The 21,919-nt window shown below is 43.3% G+C and overlaps 1 protein-coding gene across 3 annotated transcripts; it reads right to left on the bottom strand.

Moving 5' to 3' along the window:
- Positions 1–461: 461 nt before the first annotated feature.
- Positions 462–20,934, bottom strand: ZNF711 (zinc finger protein 711). Of its 3 annotated transcripts, none has more exons than XM_030229075.2 (9): positions 20,810–20,934; positions 16,131–16,235; positions 14,803–15,333; positions 7,262–7,420; positions 6,321–6,467; positions 5,611–5,748; positions 4,442–4,489; positions 3,784–3,927; positions 462–3,320 (listed from the first exon to the last, which is right to left on the bottom strand). In XM_030229075.2, the coding sequence occupies exons 2-9, from the start codon at positions 16,207–16,209 to the stop codon at positions 2,143–2,145; spliced, it is 2,424 nt and encodes an 807-aa protein (XP_030084935.1). In that variant the 5' UTR covers positions 16,210–16,235; positions 20,810–20,934; the 3' UTR covers positions 462–2,142. The 3 variants fall into 3 exon arrangements, with proteins under 3 accessions (XP_030084935.1, XP_030084936.1, XP_018769981.1); XM_030229076.2 differs by having other exon boundaries at positions 3,892–3,927; XM_018914436.3 differs by lacking the exons at positions 14,803–15,333; positions 16,131–16,235; positions 20,810–20,934 and adding an exon at positions 10,990–11,247.
- Between the last annotated feature and the right edge of the window lie 985 nt (positions 20,935–21,919).

The following is a 21,919-nucleotide window of genomic DNA, read 5'->3' as shown; positions in this document are numbered from 1 at the left end:
TTTAATAGCACATGCTCTTCTTCAGCTTTTTAATCTGTTACTGATGGTGCAATTCAAGTATTCTAAAAAGAGAGGGAATTTAGGATAGCAGCGATTTTAGCATTTCATTCTGCAAGCTGTTCTTACACAGGTAAAAAGACAAAAAACCTACCTGGTTTTTCCCAAAATATGTGAGAAGCTTTTTGTTCTCTTAAAGGAAAAAAAATATTCAAAGGAATGTCAGTATCAGATTTGATAATTATTTTAGAAATAAGCAAAACAAACAGAAATACATTACCTGCGAGTCTAAAGGGTTAAATCAAACCCAATGTTCTCTCCTCAACAGTCTGATAAATAGACCTGTTTACTTGAAATGTGATTACATGTTAATTAGTGAATAAAGCAATTAAAAATACCAGGCAAATTTACAGAGAATGGGACTTTCCTAAACACCAGAAATGAAAAGGAAACTCCAAAAAATCTGGAGTGCAAGAGATGCGTTTTATTGTATGCCCGTTACGATGAGTAACACATTTAGAAATAATAATCCCACAGAACAGTGACAATCTTATTTTACAGCGTGTACATCATTTTTTACAGCCACATAAAACACTTATTTGTCTAAGAGATTTCCCAAATTTTAACTTTCTGAAGTTTAGAAATATAAAAAAAATTTATTCTCAAGGAACTGATTCTCATCTGGTGCAAAAACAAAATATGAACATTATCTGGAACACAAAGCCACAATATAGCATGAAGTTACAATTTCTCATGTGAACAGCTGTGTGCAAACATGAAGCAACTAAAAAAAGTAAAAAATACACATTATATGCATAACATTTATGACCAGGTTTTTCATTAAATAGCCCTAGACCAGCTCGTTATATAAGCGCCATTGGATTTGCAGCATGCTAACACAAAGCATTTTTAAAGGGATGCATATTTTAAATGTATACACTGTAAACTCAAGATCCACCTCCAAACTCTAGTGGCAGCAGGTTTTTCTGGTTAAATACTGCATATATACTTTCTTACAGATTGAAAATGCATGTTTATAGCATGGTATAGATCTTTTTTTAAAAGAATCGATTAAAAGGTGCAATTTTACGTCTATATGGAAAATTTCATATTAGGAGGTAGGACAGTAACTGTCATACCTGTTAAGAACACTGCCCTAAAGAACCTCTAAGTACTTTGAATTTTAATTAAAAAACCCCTACAGTTTTCAACTGTTTTTAATATTCTTTTTAGAGAAGACTTCAAAGTAGCGAGGAAAAAAATTAGTGTTGAGTCCCAACACTATGAGCTGCATCCATTTTTATCCTTTAAAAAAAAAAAGTCAAATTCAAAGTTAATGTTGTTATATGTGCCATACTGAACAACATTCAACTGTAGTTTCAGATAAAAAAAGGGAAATTATATACATATACATCTTTAACCCTAGCACCAGAACACCACCTCTGAGACCATAACATAATGTTCTAATTTAAACATCATATCCTGCAATAAAATAGGTTAGCAGCTTTGAAAACCAGTAAAAAAATGCTTCTTGGACCTAAACTAATAAAGGAAACCAAAAAGTTTCCCTATGAAATGTTTAAAAAAACAAACCAAACCAAACTGAACAAGGGACACCCCCCCACCCAGATAATTCTGCCAGTTCTGGAATTCAATTTCTAGGCACAATTGAAAACGTTGTGATGAAGTGTCTGACTAAAACTCCCCGTTCCAAACTGCACAAGAAGTGAAGAGGGGGCTCCTTTGCAAACCCTCTGTAGCTCACCCCACCAGGGATCTGTTTCCATACTGGAGACACACGTTGGGACTGACAGAATGGGTCACACAATCAGCTCTGCCCTGTCCTCTAGACTCAGCAATGGCAAATTCTGTTCACTTGGAGACATTCATCCATCTTTCTGCAAATTTAAGACATTCATCCATCCTCTGCATTCTCTAGTGCTCTTTAGGTTCTGATCAGCAACAATCATAGGGCTACGAGATCCCCTGCCAACCCTAATACTTTTTAAGACTTTTAATACAAAGAATGTAAAGTTATGGTTTAATATCAAGCTTTGAAACCAGGAGAAACAGTTCGTGAGATTTATTTTTTTCCCCAATTAGCATATGACAGTTCCTACAGGGCTTCCTGCTGGAGCTCACCTATCACATGATGGCCTCTTTGTGGTGCCTCATTATGTGCTGATTTTTCTCGGAGGGCCTGCGGAAGCCCTTTTTGCAGAACTCACACCTGTGGGGGTAGTCTTTGGTGTGGATGGAGATGACGTGGCGCTTAAAGCCCGACGCGTCCGTGGTGCTGTACTCACAGTACTGGCACTGGTACACCTTCCTGCCACTGTGGGTCTTCATGTGCTTCTTCAGTTCGTTCTGCTGCCTGAAGCCCCTTTTACACCTTTTGCATTTAAAAGGCAGGTCCTTGGTGTGCACGGAGAGGATGTGCCCACTGAGCACAAAAGGGTCGGAGGTTTTGAAGTCACAGTGCCTACACTGGTGGATCTTTTTCCCTTTATGGGTCTCGCTATGCTTTTTGAGCTCCGAGGGCCGGTGGAAGCCTTTCTCACACACCTCGCACTTGTGGGGAAAATCCTTGGTGTGCACTGAAATGATGTGTCGCTTCAGGTCGCTGGAGTTGGTGCTCTTGTGGTCACAGTGGGGACACTGGTGAGTCTTATGCCCTTGGAAGAGCTCGGTGTGCTGCTGCAGCTCCTTCTCGTCGGCGAAGGCCTGGGGACAGTGCTCACACTTATAGGGCAGGTCGGTGCCGTGTTTGGTTTTGATGTGAGTTTTCAGGTTGGACTGGTCAGCGCACCTGAACACGCAGTGCTGACACTGGTATGGCTTTTCCCCCGTGTGGGTCCTCATGTGCTTTTTCAGCTCCGAGGGGTGGCGGAAGCCCTTCCCACACTCCACGCACACATGAGGGAAGTTCTTGCTATGGACTGCCAGCAGGTGCCTGTTGAGCAGCCCCTGCTCTGCAGTCTCATAGTCACAATATTTGCACTTGTGGAGCTTGGGCTCCTTGTCCCTCAGGATGAGTTTGTTGGAACTCAACGGGCTCGCCTCTCTGTATCTTCTCGTGTACTCTGTAAACTCGTGCGTTTTATCAACTTTATTTATAAGTTTATGGCTTTCCAGATGATTGTGGAAACTTACTTTTTTGTTAGTTGTAAAGTCACAGTCTGTACACTGGTATTTCTTCTTGATCATATGATCGGGATGGTTCTTCATATGCCTTTTCAAGAATCCTCTGGATTTAAATTTTTTCCCACAAATATGACAAGGGTAAACTGTTAAGGGCTGTCCATCAGGACCTATTATAACAGCTGTTTTTGAACAAACAAAAACAAGTTATGAAGGAAACACATTTACCGATTAAGAAGTTTTAAATCAGCCAAGTGCTGTTCAGATTCATGCACTTACACTTGCAGCAGAGAGAGAGTGGCTCAGTAGTTTAAAAACAACCAATCCACAGCACCTATAGTTTATATAGTTCTGTTTTAGACACTGCTCAAACAGATCAGGAATATCACATGTGCACTGAATATAGCCATGGGTACTTTTTAATAGCTTGCAACATTCCAACGAATTGCATCAGCCCTGGGTGTACTGACTCTGAATAGCAAAATATGACATTTTCTAGGCACAGAACTGGAGGGGGGAAGGACACAGGAAATACGCAAATCATCATTTATAGCTTTTAATTCTGCATCAGCTTAAAAAAGAGAAAAGGAATAGGACAGGAGTAAGTGGCACTCCGTGACAATACCGTAACCATCCAGTGTTTACCTGTTTGCCATTGCCTGGCCTCTCCTCTCCTCCTTTTCTTGGTTTTTTGTTTGAGCACTCTATTAGTGCTAATGCTATCACAAATCTGCAGGTACTGTGTTGCATTACCGTTTTTGTTTTCTAATCGTGTATCCAAGTTATTTCCTAGAAACAAAAATTAGACACCATAAAAAACCTTAAACAACTTGTTTCTTCGGGACTGACGACTGGAATTGCACAGCAGCATTATCTACTTCTTAAAAACAAGCACTGCCCATTCCTCTACCACAAGATACATTAAAAAAAAGCGTGCTAATGGGAACCACTATCTATCTTTCCTGGCAAAAGTCAAGGGTATGATTGTTTAAACACTGATTCATTTCTAATTATATTCCCTGATTTTTATTTAACTTGTTTTCACTTCTTAACAACTGCATTATCTCTTTTCTGTCTGCAAAACCACATTAAAAACTTGGCAGTGCCTCCCAACTTCCCCACCCCCTCCGAAGGCCTACAGATATCTAGAATTGTTTTCATTCAAAACAATAGAGAAAGACTGTGGAGTCCTTCAATATCTAATTTATGGCTCATTCTTTGCATCTCTGATTAGGAGCACTGACACAGAAATATCTGTTTTTTCAAAGACAGTTCTAGTTTTAATGCTGTTAGAAGTCCTCACCTGCCGCTTGACCATCTTCGTATCTTCGGGGAAGCCTTCTTTCATCTCCTGCAGAAAATGGTATTTTAGTCATTATAAAATAATATTCTTTTTAAAGATGTTGCTTTTGAAAGTCTAATAATGAGAGAAAACTAACTCAGCTAATGAGTAACAGGTTAACACCATCCAAGTGGGATGTGCAGCTCAGTGTGTAATCATGAGCCTCAGGAAGCAAAATCCCATCTCTGGGAGGAGTTCATATCCACCCCATCTGTGTTTGCACGCTTACCCTGCTGCCTCTCCTGCTTTCCATTATTAATATGCTTGTTTCTGCAAACTTTTAACCTCATCTATCCCCTCAGATAGCAAGGCAGAGGTTATCTGAAATGCACACTTTGCTCCTGAGATGGAAGCACGTTATCTGCCTGGAGTAGAAGGAGGAGATAAGAGGGCTTGGCCCTTATCAGCCTCTCAGCACTATGGAGTTCTGGAGATGCACAAGGGATACCTCAGGAGCACATTCCTCATTTTGCACTGGAAGTATCTGCTGCTGTGTGCCAAAGCTCTGTGGTTCTGAAGCACTTTACCAGCCCAGCTGCTGGGCTCTCCTTACCACACCAAGGAATTTGCACTAACTTGCTTAATTAATTGTATCAGAAACTATGGATAACTTGACACCCTCTTAACAAAATTTAACAGACCGAAATTCAAGGAAATTATACAAAACAATAGAATTCACAATATCCTAAGACACTTCCACTATTGGAAAACAAATCACTTTTTTGTTTCTCACCTGAAGGACTAACAGGCTAAAACATGTCTATAAACTGAAATTATTAGGAACGTATTTACACATTTATTCCTACTATTCCCTTTTTACAGTCTTTCCCCCTTCCCCCTCTTAATGTAAAATACTTAAGGCTCTTCTTGTTTAAGATCTTCAACATTAAGATCTTCAAACCCCACATACTCTGTGCATCTGAGCTGGGATCTGAAACAAAATCAAACTTCTCCTAACAAGCTTTCCTTTCTACTCCATAAACCCCAACACACGGCAATTATTGGACAGCAGAGATCAGGAGCTGTTTCCAAACCCCAAGAACAAGGTGAGGTCATCCCAGAGATGCTGGCAGCTGGATGAGGAAGGAAACAATGGCAGGGATTTTCAGGAAAGAAGCACAGGTTCCTACCGTAAGCAGCAGCCCAAGCAACGGGGACAAACGTTTTATTCACGCCAGAGTCCTCAAGCTGGGTGTCTGGAAGGGATGTGGCTTCTTCTTCCCCTACAATAACTTCCATATAAACTTCATCTGCTATTTCAGCACAGCCTGGATGAAGGGAGGAGAATAAATCTTTAATTTTATTCTGTCTTTCCAAACTTCTCCTTCATTTAATTTGCTCTCGCTCTGATTGATAACCATTATAAATTAATTTTCTTCCTTTGGCATTTAAGGGATCATTGCTTATTCAGATATTCCTTAAAGAGAGAAAACATGTATCAATAAATACTAATCCAAAACAAACACCCACAAAATTTCCAATAGACAAACTCATAAACTTGCAACTGATGATATTTACCACTTTTTCAGAAAGCTGCTTAATTCACAGTAGGAAAATAAAAAAATAAGAAGTTGGACTAACCTCATTAACTTCATCCATGGATATGTTAAATTTAATATAAATAAATAAATGACTGCACGCAGTGTGCACAAAGTGCATTATCCACATCACTTTAAAATAATAATAGCCTGCTTTTTATTTTTAAGGCAGGTGAGTTTAGTTTTCTACTACTTTAGGCTGAAGAATCCTTCAGAAAATAATTAAAAATGTCCTTGAGAACGATGGTTAAATGGGTGGTACAAACAGCATGAGAAACAAAAATGTTTCTTATTATGCTTACTAATATCTTCATCTTCCTGAGAAGAGTCCTTTACAGCCATGTAAACCATTTTTTCTCGCTGCATTCTCCCAACACCTCCTTGTTCAATGACTCCAGCTACAGAATGGCCATTGTGAAAGTCACTCTCAGTGACAATTTCTGTCCCACCTCGAACAAAAAGAAGTTACACACATTAAGTCAATGTGAACAAAGCCTCTGGTAAGATTAATGTCAGATCCAAGGATTTTTTTGACTTGCTGGGACCACCTCCCTGAGAGCAGCTCAGAGAACAGCCCTGCTGGGAATTACTTCTCAGCCATCAGAGATTTTGGCTCTCCCTGCTGCTGCACGAGCAGTCTGTCCCTCCTGTCCCTGGAGACTGAGAGCCCATCCCCAGAGGAACAAAGTGTACATGGGAACAGGGCCTGGGAATGATTCAGAGGTTTCAGCCCCAGGAACAGCCAGGAGGGGGATTCTGCTGTTTCAGGAACAGACACAGGTGAGCTGTGCATCCCCTCAGAGCACAGGGATTGCTGGTCTATCTGTGGGGAAAGGGAACTCTGAGAATTCTGAGTCCCTTGGTTCACCTGCAGCCCCAGAATTCCTCCCCTCTCTCTGCAAAGGCCACCAAGGGCTCCCACCAACAAAAGGGATCCACTGCAGAGGCTCTGCTGTGCTGACACACTCGTGTCTTGCAAAGTCAGAGAAAAGCAGCAGCTGAAAAAACAGCTGCAGACACACAACCACTTCTACATTTGGGCTTTGGCTGCCTGAAAATAGCCCAGCTAATCAAAAAAGAACTTGAGACTAATCCACACCCAGCATTTGTGCATCTGGGCAGCCTCCACAAACGTCACGTTCTACAGAACACTCCAGTCACCGGATTGTGTGGAATGAAGAACAAGCACAAAGACCCTGAAACACTTCACACTACTGAAAGAATAAACAGGATTTCAAGGTACCTATTTCAACATCATCTTCAGCTTCAGCTTTAAATATGTAGACTTTGATAACTTCTGAACCAAAGCCATCATCTTTAGCAACATCATCATTTGCCACCTCGGTACTGATCTTCAAGGGAGTGCTTCCTATATGGTCCAATTTCTCTCCAACATCATCCACTGCAAAGAAAAGAGAATAACAATGAGCTTCAAACACATTTTTAGAAGTCAAAGTAATCAGTAGCATGATTTTCTCCACTATTCTCCCCATGCACAGGAAAGATTTGTATTCATAAGTGCCCTTTAAAAGCAGCTCATCTCAAGAAACTTTGAAGATTCCAGAAGTTGAGTATTTTATTGCAACTCAGGAAACACAGCAGGAATTACAGAACAAAGGACACAAGAGGGAGCTTGTCATCAAAGGGAATGAGGTAACTGGTTATGGCTGAAACTATTACTCTCAGAAAGCAAAAATTTATCAATAATTAAAATTAAAGATCTATACAAAAACATTAAAAATTAACCCAGAATTGCCTGGTAGAGTCTAAGAGTTCTGAAAATTTTCACTGTGATGCATAGTGATTAAAATTTAGTGGCTGTAACTCTTGAGGAGTGTGATGAAAGTATGCATCAAAAATCTGACTGTGTCTTCTTCCTCAAAGAAATTATTATTTTATCCACTTTATCACTTGAAAACATACACATTAATGAAGATTAATGCATGATATACAGCTGATTAAAAGATGCAATGACAATAAATCCAAATACTACTATGAGAGACTGACTTCTCATTCTTTACACAACTCATTTGCTGATTATTTGGTTTATACATTCAAAATGCTCATTTAATTTCTAAGAAAAAAAAATACATCCAAACTATTAAAAGCAATATATTTTGGTTAAAAAGGCATTCACAGAGATGACCATAGATACACCTCACATTGCCAGCCCTGAGGGTACAGAACTCAGCATCTCCCTGACACATGTACTGACACACTTCTCACTGAGGATAAATTTAGCTCCTGTACAGATGGTCAACTCAAACCTGTGCAGTGCTGAACACCCACTGAAGGCCTCTAAATAGAGGAGAATCCCACAAAATGTAGACAAAATCTGAATGAAGTGCATTCCAGGGAAACAGCTTCTTATTGCACATGGAACATTGAAGAATGTGTGCACTAAGCAAAGAAAAACTCCTTAAAATGAACACAGAGGTGACAGCAGAGCTTCCTGACTCCACAGGGATGCCAAGGTCCTGATCCCTGGGAAAAACTGGCTTACCTGGGATGGCTGCAGTGGTCCCCAGCCCCCTCCCAGTTTCCTGCTCCCAGGCACTGGTGGCTGCTCCCAAGAGCTGCTTTGACCCCCTTGAGCACTGGGCTAAACTGGAGTCCCTTGAAGGCTCTAATGCTGGGGCAGTCACTGGAGGTGGGAGGAGAGGGAGCCTCTCCTGCAGCAGGGCAGTGACATCCACCCCAGCAATCCCAAACACAGCTCTTCCCACAGCCACCTACCCAGCTCACTGGGAAACCTCATTGCTGCTCACACATCTGGGACTGCACCAGGTGAGTAAAGAAGTTACTGAGGACAGAACTGGTTAAAATGTAGGGAAGTCCAAGTAAATACCTGGTTTTGTTTTAGAACCTTTGTGAAGTCTGCACTTTGATGAAAATTAATATTCTGAGTTGGAAGGGACCCACAATGATCATCAAGTCCAACTCTTAAATGAATGATCCATATGGGAATTGATCCCACAACGTTGCTGCCATCAGCACCAGGCTCTATAACCTGAAACTTCTAAGGAAAACATTTAAAAAATGCTGGTTTAGCTGTCTGGTGGGGTTTGGGTTTTTTTTGGTAACTAACAGATTAATTCCATTGCTGAAAAAGTATCAAACATGGATCAGGAAAAAAAAAAAAATTCCTCAGGAAGAGAGTTTTTGCTTTTTTAATTAAAAAAACTCTAAATATCTACTGAAATCAATGCCAGGAACATCAACACCTCAGTGAGTGAGAGTCTGCCACGTGCTGCCTGGTGTTTGTGTGACCTGGACTCTGGGAACCCCCAGAGCACAGACACTGAGAGAGCCACAACAGAGCCTGAATATTCCTCTGACACTCGACTTTCCCAGCACCAGGTCATTAAACCCTTTTATATCCCCTGGGGAGTGTTACTGCACCTGCTAATTGACATTTTTTAAGCTGCCAGAATGGGGTTATCAGAAGACAGAAAAGTGGAGATGCTGAAATTCCCTTATCTTGGAATAAGTATTTCCATACATTTACTAAACATGAATTTATTATAGATTTCTTTTTTTTTTTCTGCAAGACTTTTAAAGTTTATCAGGTTTCTTGTGCATGTTCTGGAAAATTATAAATATAAGTTTAATTAGATACTAATGACCATTCCCTCTGCATGTGTGAGTGTTGGAAGGACTGGAGGTAATCCCCAGTACAAAGAGGGATTATATACCCAGCTCTATGACTGCCAAAAAGAGCATTTCAAAGCTTACAAACCCTGCCAATTTAGAATTGGGAGGTGGTAATAAAGTTCTTTTCAAAGCTGCAACTCCAGCAACACCATTTTTTTCCTAAACTCACATATTTTATAAACATTACACGTTACCAGTGTAACAGAAATGAAGTCACTCAACATCAGCAATTTCCTGCTGAACAGGGGAGTAACCACATGTGGGACAGGAACTTTTCTTTAAGGAAGAATTTCCAACTATTGAACTAATATTATGTGACAGTGACTGTGCACCACTGTGGGGCTGGTGAAATAATGAAATAAGAAAAAAAACTCACAATCTTAGATAGTCAGCAGAACACCAACTGCAATACAATAAACATTATATGAAGGAAAAAAAAGAGGAATTTTTTAACTTTTGTAAAAATGTTTTCAGCAAAAGAAAACCCCAAAACATGAATATAGCATGTACACTCACAGAGTGTTTTAATATTGCCTGTAAAGCCCCCAAATCTTCAATATCCTTTGAAAATAGAGAGTCCTGTTTTAGAGGGGCAAACTTAGAACAGTATTGTGGTTATTTCTACATCATTAACCATCCTGTGTATTCTCCAAAAAATTCAGTCTTTACAATTTAAGCTAAAAAAATGGAAGCCTATCAGGAAGTTTATGAATCCAGGGCCTGTGGGATCACTTTTCAAAACCAGCAAATGTGTAATTCAGCAAAATTTGGAAAATATCATGTGGGCTGAGAAAATGACATCAATATAGACTATCATCTTTAAGATGTTGCTTTTTGTTTCAAACATAACAAAATACACTGAGTTGGCAATTTCTTTTGCTTAAAGTCCTGTCTCATCTGAAGTAAATCTGATGGCTTCCATCTACCTTTTAAACAGATTTAGGTAAACAACACAGCAGGACAAGTAATCTTTGTCAGGTTCCAAAATATTGTTGTTTTTTACAACAGCTCATAAAAATATTCTAGATTGTCTAAGTAAGATGCCTTCAATCACTGCCAACCCATCAGTGCTAAATTCTCTGCTGCTTTTCCCAGGGACAGCTGAGGGGAACAGGGAATGCTTGATTCCTTTCTGTCAATGGAATATCAAAGTGTCTTCCAGCTCTGACTCACCCAGCAGAAGCACTACATGTTATTATCTGGTCCCTTAAAATAAACTGAAAAAACACAACAGAGAACCTCCATAAATAGATGCTGAATCCTCCTGAGTGAACAAGCTTTAAAGGAAAACTCAGCACACTCCCAGTGTTAACTTACCTGCTCGGCTGTTTTCAGGTGTGTGATGTCCAGATTCACCGTGGATTGCCAGCTCCCAATCCATGTGATGCCTCACATGCACTATGCTGGTGCTGCCACAGCCACCAGAGCAGCAACACCAGGGCAAGGTAAGTCCCACAAGGCTTTGACAATTCTCCAGGTTTTTCTAATGTCTGATCTACTTAAGTCCCATAGGTTCAAATAGAGGAGTAGGAATCCTAAAATGTTTAGCAAATGAGGCAACAGTGTAAGACACTAAAAAGGAGGTGTTGGTGGCACAGTACCTTACCCCCGGGCCAGCTCCAGTGTGGGTCAGTGGTGGCTTTGAGGTCACCAGAATAGTGCATGGGGCCGGCACGCGGAGCGGGGGCTGGCAACCCGCTGTGGGTCTGAATATCGCAAACCTGAAAAACAAAAGAGGGGAGGCTTCAGCTGCACTGCCCACTGCCCCTGCAGCAAGGCTTGTGCTGCTCACCAGCTCCATCTCACTCACAAGGCTGGGGTCAGGGGCCCACCACAGCGTTTGGGATTCAATTCCTTTTTATCGAGGTGTTGGGATGGCTTAAAGCAAAGAATCGTGAACATCCCCTGGTATTCGTGTTGGGAACGTATCAAAAATAGAGTTTTTAAGTCCTGTGCTTATAAATTCAGCTTTTTCAAACCAGCTTTATCTGCAGAGTAGTGATAATCTTCCAGTGAAAATTTCCAATCACAAAATCATACACAGATAGTCACACAACTATTAAGACAAACTTATTATTGTCCAAATAGTATTTACACTGGAAATGTAATTACCAGAAGTGTATAAAGTATCTACATGGGAATGTCACCTCAAAATGGTAAAAAATCACCTTTCAGTAAAGTGCCTTCCAACCCAACCCATTCTATGGTTCTGTCATTTAAGCTGTAACTCCCAACAAGCAAAAGGGAAATTAAAACTCCATGCTCAGTTCCATACCCTCAAATGTCCTATTTTGGTAGTTCCCATATGTGTTCAAAAGAACAACTCTGGAATTCCCTAAGGGCATATCTGGCATTTTATGTAGTCTTCCCTTTTTAGATGCTAAATTTCATTAAAAGACAACTGAGTATTTTGAAATTCTTTAGAAGTATCACTTAGGCATGATTTACATTACAAAAACAGTTCAACAATCCTATATATACACCCCAAATGAAATGTTATAAAATTCACTTTCTACAATATTGACAGCATTTGACAATTGAATACGTGTAAGTAAACAAAAAGTTTTGACCTGCTTGATAAATGGGGGCCTTCATCTATTCTACACAACACATTATCTCCATAAACAAAACAAATTCAAGGGTAATATTTGAACAAGAAAAAAAATAAAAGCTGCATAAGAATGATTCATTACTACTGACAAAAACACAGTACCAGACACTTTGAGGGGGCAGGCTGGCATCCCCAGCACAACAGAGGCTCAAAACTTGGACCACAACAGAGCTCAAGGACCTTGTTTAGGGATCCAGAGGAGGGGATCAGCTTTGCAGGTGACACCGAGCTGGGGAAGTGTTGATGCTGGAGGTGGGAAGCTCTGCAGGGGAGTCTGGACAGGCTGGATCCTGAGGCCACTTGTGGGGTGTCAGGTCCTTCCCTGGGATCACAGCAAACCCCTGGAAAGCTCCAGGCTGGGGCAGGGAGGCTGGGAAAGGCCCAGAGGGTGCTGGTGACAGCAGCAGGACACAAACCCAGGGGTGCCCAGGTGGGCAAGAGGCCAGTGGCACCTGGCTTGGGTCAGGAATGGTGTCCAGGGGATCAGGGCAGTGCTGTCCCCTGGGCTGGCACTGCTGGGGCACCTCCAGTGCTGGGGGCAGCTCGGGGACCCTCATGACCAGAGGGACATTGAGGGGCTGGAGTGAGTCCAGGGAAGGGAATGGAGCTGGGAAGGGGCTGGAGCCCCAGGAGGGGCTGAGGGAGCTGGGAATGGGCCCAGCCTGGAGAAAAGGAGGCTCAGGGGGGACCTTGTGGCTCTGCACAGCTCCTGACAGGAGGGGACAGCCAGGGGAGGTCAGGCTCTGCTCCCAGGGAATAGCCTCAGGCTGGGCCAGGGGAGGTGGAGATTGGATACTGGGAAAAATTCCTTCATGGAAAGTGTCCAGCCCTGGCACAGCTGCCCAGGGCAGTGCTGGAGTCCCCATCCCTGGTGGGACCTAAAAGCCATGTGGATGTGGCACTTGGGGACACGGTCAGTGGTGGCCTTGGCAGTGCTGGGAGAATGATTAAACTCAATAATCTTACAGCTCTTCCCCATCCTACACGATTCTATGACTGCCCTAATTTGCATAAATGATTACTTAAAACAAACTCCTAGATGAATAATGTAGCTTCCAACTGTGACTATGCAGGCACATCACGATTATACATATATAAAAATTTAATTTGCTGAAAACTAGGTCTCAAAATGGTTTTGAAACATTGTGAAAGCCAAGCTTGAGAACACCTGACAAAACCATGAATGTGTCAGACACTCATGGGGCCATCAGGTAACTGAATGCTTCAGATGCTCTGGTCTAAGTGCAGGATCATCAGCATCCATCACACTCATCTCTCTCAGAAGGAGTCCCAAAGATGACTGTACTTACAATGACAAGGGAAATAGCCAGTTACAGAATAAACTCATCCTAAGTACTCTGTCAGAAAGGAGGAATTTGTTCAGTGAAACAACTGACTGTAAAAATGGTGCTCCTTTCCTTACAGAAACACACAGGGTTTTCTTTGTGTAGCAGGTCTAATTTGCTTAATAGACTCATTTCTGAAGTTCCTTTTTCAAAAACCCCTCTTTTTGACTTCTGTTAGTGACACAGTAATGATGGAAAGCTTTAAAAATCATTGCTGTTCATCCTGTACTGAACAAAACCAAATATATTTTGCATAAGGGACATAAATGCTATAAGAGAGCGAAATCATTATAATAATGAATCAGTGGTGTCCTCTGTCATGAGATTTTTAATAAATGCAGCTTGTTGTGAACAGACTGACACTTCGACACACTTGGCATTGACTTTTTTTTAACATATTGCTTTTGACTAAATAAAATCTGTTTTGACCTACTCACGTTTCAATAAGTGATTTGAAGAATTAAAATAATAAATTACTTGGAATATATTTTATCAAATTTGTATAGCAGCAACAACTGGTACCTTGGGTATAATGTAAGCATTGAAGAAACACAAAGTACCCAATTTTCTTTCAGTAGCCAACTTCAGCTACTGTCAACAGGATCATATGGAGTTGGATGCTGTGTGAGAACTGGAGTGTGTTAATGAGCCAATCCATTAATGAACCTGACCCCTTATTTCCAAGTTCAGCCCAGAAGAGGATAACAGACAGTGAAATACCTATTATAATTTTTAATACACTAAACAAACCACATTTTGTGGACATATTGAGAAAACTTTGAGTTAGAGATCTTAAAAAACTATTTCTTAGTGGATTCTCCTGATTAAGCCCAATATGTTATTTTTCCATGAATCTACATAGCATTGTAATACACCTGTGGTGTCTTTTATGAAAAAATTTGTATATTCAAAATAAATGGTATGTTTAACTTTCCAAGGTGTTTTTCTTAAATTTCCTGGAATATCTAGATTCAGAAACACAAACCTACACACCCACTCACTCAGCAGCATCAATGTCCTTCTCTTTCTTGTTGTATCAGTGATTTTGCATCAAAACCCCCAAATCCAGACACCAGGAATTAACTGGGCACCAGCCTATCCCCTGAGCGTTCCAAGAGTCCAGTTACAGGACCAGAAGCTCCCTCCTGCTGCCATCTACCTCTGTGGACTTACAAGATATCATCAGGTAGTCTTCAGAAGTGCTCTTGCCGTCGTCGTCGTCCTCGGTTTTGATGGTGACGGTGGAGCCAGGGACAGTCCCGGCAGCCTGGATGACAGCCTCCGAATCCGAGTTGGTCACCAGCACCTCTTCTGAGACCATGGTGGGCGAGTCGGCCCCGGCCACCGAGTCCTGCACCACGTGCTCCAAGTGTCCCTCAGGGCCCGTGACAAGATCTGCCACAAACACCTGGTCGGGAACGCGCACGGTTTCTGTGATCAGGTCGGAAGCCAGAACGTGGTCGCTGGTGTCCAAAGCCTCCTCGATGGCGACGTCAGCCTCCAGCACGGAGTCGGGGACGATGACGCCCTCGGTGACAACGTCCGTCTCCGTGATGATGTCGGGCCCCTGGACCACCTCAGCTGCCAGGCCATGGTCAAGGGTTATCCCATCATCCGTGACCACGTCAGAAACCAGGACAGCTTCAGGGACTGACACAACTATGTGGTCTCCATCGATGTGAGCAGTGCCAGCCATCCCAGCCACTAGGGAACAACCAGGAAGCAGGAGATAAATGTTACAATTATTGCACAGCAACTGCTTTGTCTAAGGAATGCAGTTATCACACAGGCAAGCTAAGCACAGATGGAGAAATCTGTTACTTCTCCACATCCACCTTTGCATTTCACCCAATAAACACTGTCCAAAGCAGCCTGCTCTGTACAAACTAAGATAAACGAAACACACCGCTTCAAGACATCATGTGGAGTTTGTCCCAAACTTAGGATCTGTTAAAAACTAAAGGACAGTTTACAATTCAGTCTCTTTTTCTTTAATTCGCAGTTAGAAAACATTTCATTGCAGCAGCAGTGTGAACCTTCACAGAATTCTTGCGTGACACTGGAAGTGTGGTAACAAAGCATTAATTGCTGTTACAATGAAAGGACTCATCCTTTGGACAGCAAGGGCCTTGTTAAAAATAAACACTCTATTTTATGCAATATTTACAGTAACCTTTCCAACAACTTGCCACATCACAAGGACTGGCTGGAGGTAGGAACCTGGTTTTCATAACCAGACTGGACTGGCCAGTCGTATTTGTGGTCTACTTTTCTAGACATAACACAAAATGCACAGTGAACTATTTTAACATACAAACAGCAGTTCTAATCTTGAAAACACTCAATACAATGCTTCTTATCAGTATTTTTAGAAAATAATAAACATTATTCAGTGTTGTAATTCAAGTGTAAATATCTTGGTATAGACATGGCCCTTCCCAATACCTGAGAAGATCATCTCCTGGATTTTACTCATTATTTTTAATAGGTAAAATGTTTACCAAAATCTTGCATGATCATAGTGTGAGGCATTTTGGATTCCTGTGTTTGCAATCCAAGACTTCCACCACCTGGATCCATATTCAGCCAAATTCATTCACAAACAACTGCAAAAAAAACAAAAATGAGAATTTAACAGTGTTCTTCTGTTGATCAGCTTTACTGGACTGATATGTTACACTGACAAACACAGAGAAGTATTTACCCAAAAATTCAAGAAAACCATAAGCAACACCTCACACAATTCACTTTAATGTTTTGGTTTGTATTTTTTACCTTAGCATCATAATAAATATTAGCAATTGTGCACAAAACAGCCTCTGCTCTGCTGTCTACAGACTCATTAACTAATCATCAAGACTGGTGATTCTGGATGTGTGGAGCTACAAGGAAGAAAGTGGAGAATTGTATTGAGAGTATAAATTTTTCCAATTCTTTCAAATTTTGGATATATGAGACACATCAAAACCAATTTTAATTATGTAAATTTAATTAGGGCTGCTGGATCTCCTTGACAAGGTACAGCTACACAAAGCCACTCCCAGAGCAGGAGAACACATCTATCATTTGACAGTGTTCCCATAAAAGAGAGAGGGAAGATAAAATCAGCATCCCAGCATTGCTACCAAACACTGAAATGTGGGGATTTGTAATCTGCTGCAACCCCAAGGACTTTACAAAAGTTCTCAGTGCAGACAAAGTGACCCAACAGAATCACCCACAGGATCAGAAAGAGCTCAAGGCTTTCACAGGTGAAAAATCTCAAGCCTAAAAAAATCTCTGTTGCACAAGACTAAAACTCTTCTGCCCTCAGGTATCCAAGAATCAGAGAAAGTGACAGAATCCCAGAGCAAATAGAAGTTTTAGGAGTTGTGGGAGGTGAATGCAGTCAGAGCTCAGAACTACGTGACCTGAGTGGGGCAGAGGAGCAGGGAGTTAAATCTTTCACGGGAAGTCTCCAAAGCGTGCTGCTTTCCTCCTGTAGCACCAAACTCGGTTTTGCTCTCCTAGATTTCATTAATGAAATTATTAGAGCCCCACTACAAGAATTTGTTAAATCTTAGCATCTAAATCCAAACTATGAGGGCAACTCCAATTACTCTGAGATAGAACACACTTGACAAGCCCACTGCAGTGAGTCCTCAGGAGCCAGCACAGCCAAGGTCAAACCAGGCTGCTGCAACAAGTGCCCAAAATCTGAGACACCTCCAAGGCAGAGCCAAGGGGCCCAGGAAGAGCCAGGACCTCCCACAACTCCTCAGCTCCTCCAGCAAAGGTGCCCAACAATGGCAACTGCAAGGAAAAGCCACTGATCCACCCCAAGGAGGTTTGAATTCAAGAGTATGAAAAAAGTCACACATTATCCATGAGGAAAGTTGGCAAGGACTTTACTATTTCAATTCCACTCCAAAATCAATTTTTTTCAGCATTGTAAGGATCACAGAGCAGCTCCAGAACCCCAATGCAATGCACCATCACTCCCAAATTATCACCACAGCCACCCAAAATTCTCCCTGTACCTAATGAATCCTTGCTAGAACAAAATACAATGCAGCTCTAGGGCTTAAATAGCTCCTTTAAGAATTTCAGAATTAAGGCAATATCTAACATTTCCTGACCACAGCCTTTTCAGAGAATCCTTTTCTCACAGTAAATGGATATGAAAAATTATTTTAGTTTATATCAATCTGAGATTACAGGAAGAGTAGGCTAGAATTTTTTTCCTTCTCAATAAGCAACTATTTTCTGATTAAATAATTAGATGCACAGCTATATTATGTATTGTGGCACACAGAAAAATTTAATTCAAAGTAGGACTATGTTTTGAATTTAAAGTTCTGCAGGGAAAGCAAATTATCACTTAAAGAGTATCTTCGTGGAAAAAGATCAGGACTAGAAAGAGAATCAAAGTTATGGGATGGCACCAGCAATCCCTTAAACTTCCCCTGAAATCAGAGATGGAGGATGACACCCAGGCAACAACCCCCCTGAGGCTGTACCAACCCTATGAAGAATGTTCCTGTAAACCCTCACTGCAGACAAAGGACGGACTTGAATCAACCACACAATCACAAATTTATGTTTTACATCAACTTTGGGATCTCAAAGGAATGCAGTGGCAGCAGGAAAAGCCCTTCCTGCCACTGCTGGAAGAATTAACCCTGGGGGAGGCCCACGGCTGCCCCAGCCCCGCTGGTTCTGCTCCCAGCTTGCAGCAGTGCAGATGATGCAGCTCCACATGTCACATATGCAGGCAAATCTTGTTATTGGGAACAGCAAAAAAATGCAGTGCAGTGATTAATTGTGGCTCTTCTCAGCTTCCTCCTGTAGTACACTGTGTAACACACCCACACCACCACAGACAGATCCAATCACGGCTTTGGAAAGGGAGAAATCAGGCAGAAAGCCACAATTCCACACCCTGTCACAATCCCAAACTTAGCCGTTCCTCTCTTCCTCTAACTTGTAACATCTCAAGTTCTTCCTCTCAATTCCCCTTCTCCTCTGGGTATTTCAAGACAGTGAAAATGTGTTTAGCATCAGCCAATAAAATATTTACTTTACAATATTCCATTAATTTTTTCATTGATTTTTTTTAAATTACGGCATGCTATCTTGGCTCAGGAAAGAGCATCCCAAAATGAAGTATTTCATGCAACCTACACTGAGACTCCCAGAGCAATATCTCAAGGCTAAATTTTTAAAATATGTCTGTATTTGGAATGGTTTTGCTTTTCTGAAAAATAACAGTTCTCTTTCTAATGAGCCTGAGGTTCATTTCAATCTATTTCAGCTCTTTATGCCAAAGCTCTTCCTTAGATGGGGCTCAGCTGAAACAAGCAATGAATTTTAGAGTAGAAGAAGGAATATCTGACCTCTCTGACTACAACTCTAAATTACTTCTGCAGATGGCAATTGTAAAATCAAGGGTAATGGTTGGCAGTTTGGAATGACCTAAAGCACGTAACAGCAATATTCAACTGAAAAACTGGTGGAAGTTCCCAGGATACATCGATCTGTTCTTAGCTTACTCTTCCTAAAGAAAGTATCACAAAATAGCCAGGAATATTTTCATTTTAGAGAAAGCTTAGGAAAACACTCTAAATGCAAAGATATTCAGCAAAGCATTTTAAGGAGGAGGGATAACAACCAATGCTTCAGCACTTCTACCCTTCCCAGGAAAAACAGGGTGTCATTGGTGTTCCCAGGGGGACAGGGAAACTCCCAATCCTGGAGCTGGCTTCCAGGCATTGTTGCCATATTTCCAATGTGTATAACATAAACAACATTTCTACAGAACGCCAATTGCAACATGCCAATTACAGCTTAAATACATGCTCTTTCTATATGGAGCTTTAGGAATGCATTGTGTGGTCTTGCAAATGTTAAACATCTCCCCAGCTTATACACACCTCTATTCACAGGGGGTTCAGGTGGTGTATTTTCACATGCAACCAAATTGCACGGTCAGCCCTTAATCTCTCCTTTAAAATAGTGGATTGCTTCTAAATAATTTACACCTTGTTTACTTGCTCCAAAGGAAAGCACAACATCATGCACTGCTGGTGTTTTGGTTATTCACAAGCTACATATGAGATTTGCATTAAACCAAGAGGACCAGGCTCAGATACAGAGCAATGGAACAATAAATAAACTTCTACGCCGTTGAAAAATAGGAACCAGATGCTGTGTAACCATTTAATTTCTTAACATTCAAGTTGAAGAACAAAAAATTATCCTCGCCTCATAACACGGTTTTTATTATTTCTGCTCCTAATTTTAATGCAGCAGCTGACAGACACGCAATGAGAAACGTCCTGCTTGTGCAGAAATCTTAATTAGAAAACCCCAATTAATAAAATAACGTGCAGGTTAACACAGACCCTTGGCAGAGAACAGACTGGGTATGAAAAACCAGCATATGCATTTTAAAGTCCTTTATTGTGTCCTCCTAGAAAGCACCACGACCACTTACACTCTAAACCCATTTAAAACGCCACAGACAAAACCAGCGAACGAGATTTTGTCTTGTTGCCTGAAAAGCGCTAAAGCCTCTTAATACAAAATAACAGAAAATAAAATAGAAAAAATAAATTACATCTTCGCGTCGCACCAATAAAAGTTCCCGTAGTAAAAACCACGGGCAGAGCCGGCCGGCGGTGCCCAGGGCCGGGGCTGGCGGTGCCCGCGGGCGCCAGCGGCTCCCGGCGGCTCCGGCGCTTCCCTCCCTCCTTCGCTCCCTCCCTCCGCGCGTGCCCGGCGCGGGCGCGCCCGCGGTGCCGCCGGGGCGGGGGGAGGCGGCCAAGGGAGCGCGGGGACAAAGGAGCGGCTGTCCTGCGGCGGTGCGGGCCGGCAGGCGGGGGCAGCGCTGGGGTAACGCCGGCCCGGCGGGAATAACGCGGTCCCGGCCGGGATAACGCCGTCCCGCGGCTCTGAGTCGCGGTCTCCCCGCCCCGCCGGCCCGGCCGACATCTTGTGTTCCGCCATTTTCTGCCCGCCCGCGCGGCCCCTCCACCGCCGGGCCCGCCCGCACCACCCGCCCGGCGCGGTACCGGCGGGCCCGGCCGGGGCTCCCCTGCCCGCCCGCCCAGGGGCGGCCGCGGCCCGCAGCGACCGCGGCGGCGGTGCCGGAGCGCGGCCTGCGCGGCTCCACCGTGCCCGTGCCCGTGCCCCGGCTCACCTGTGCAGGCCCGGGGTGCGCCGGGCCCGCGGGACGCGCCGGGGCCGGGCCGGGCCTGGGCCCGCTCCGCCCGCAGCCTGGGCCGGGCGGCGGCCGCGAGCGCGCGCGGCCCCGCTCCGCTCCCCCCGCACGTCACGCGCGCCCCCGCGCGCCGAGCAGGCGCAGCCGCCGCCGCCCCCTCAGACCCCCCCGCGCCCCCGGCGCCGTCAGGGGACCGCGGGGGACCCTGCTCACGGCCCGGGCATCGTCAGGGGACCGCCGGGGTACCCCCATCCCGTCTGGAGCTCCGTAAGGGAACCGCGGGGGCACCGCCGCTCCTGCCCGGGGCACCGTCAGGGGACAGCGGGGCACCCCGCTTCCGCCCCGGGCACCGCGGGGGCATCGCGGGGGCATCGCTGCTCCCGCCCGGAGCACCGTGTGGGGACTTCCCCCACACACCCGTTCCCGTGAGGGCAGTAAATAAAACAGTCAACATTTAAATAACTCTAGCAACAGTTTCAGTTTTGTGGGTCTCTGACCGGCGTGAAAACCCGACTTGCCTGGTTAAACGTGACTAGTAAATACGAAGTTGAACCAGTTTTTTAACGTATAAAACTGGTTAGGATACAGATATGAACCTTCTTATAACAAGCATAGCAACTTGTGGAATCTTTGCATTACTCTTTGTGACAGGATTGAGAGTCTGCTGTACACATCTGAGCAAAGGCGAACTTGGGCAATGCTTGGTGCCTGTTCCATGTCTTCTATCCCTTAGAAGAATCCAAAGCTGGCGCTGTGTTTCCAAGTAAAGTGTAAAGGCAGAAGTGGGTTCCTGGGAAATGTGACCCAAAGCCCTGAGATGCTGAGTGGGGATTGCTCCGAGCTACCTGAGGGAGTGCGGGGCTGCCCCGTCTGGGCTTTGGAGGGCACCTAAACCACCTGGGCTCTGGCCTTTGGGCCAGCACAGGGTGGGTGACTCAAGCTGGACATCCTGAGATGGGGCAGCCCCAGGGGACTCTACTGACCACAGCTGGAGTGCTGTGTCCAGTTCTGGTGTCCTCAGGACAGGAGAGACATGGATCTTCTATAAATCTCAAGAGATTCATCCTCCTGGACTTCCTCCTTAGCAGA

Source organism: Serinus canaria, chromosome 4A (assembly GCF_022539315.1).
Source record: "Serinus canaria isolate serCan28SL12 chromosome 4A, serCan2020, whole genome shotgun sequence".
In the NCBI taxonomy this organism is placed as follows: Eukaryota; Metazoa; Chordata; class Aves; order Passeriformes; family Fringillidae; genus Serinus; species Serinus canaria.
This window is presented reverse-complemented; position numbering and strand designations above follow the sequence as displayed.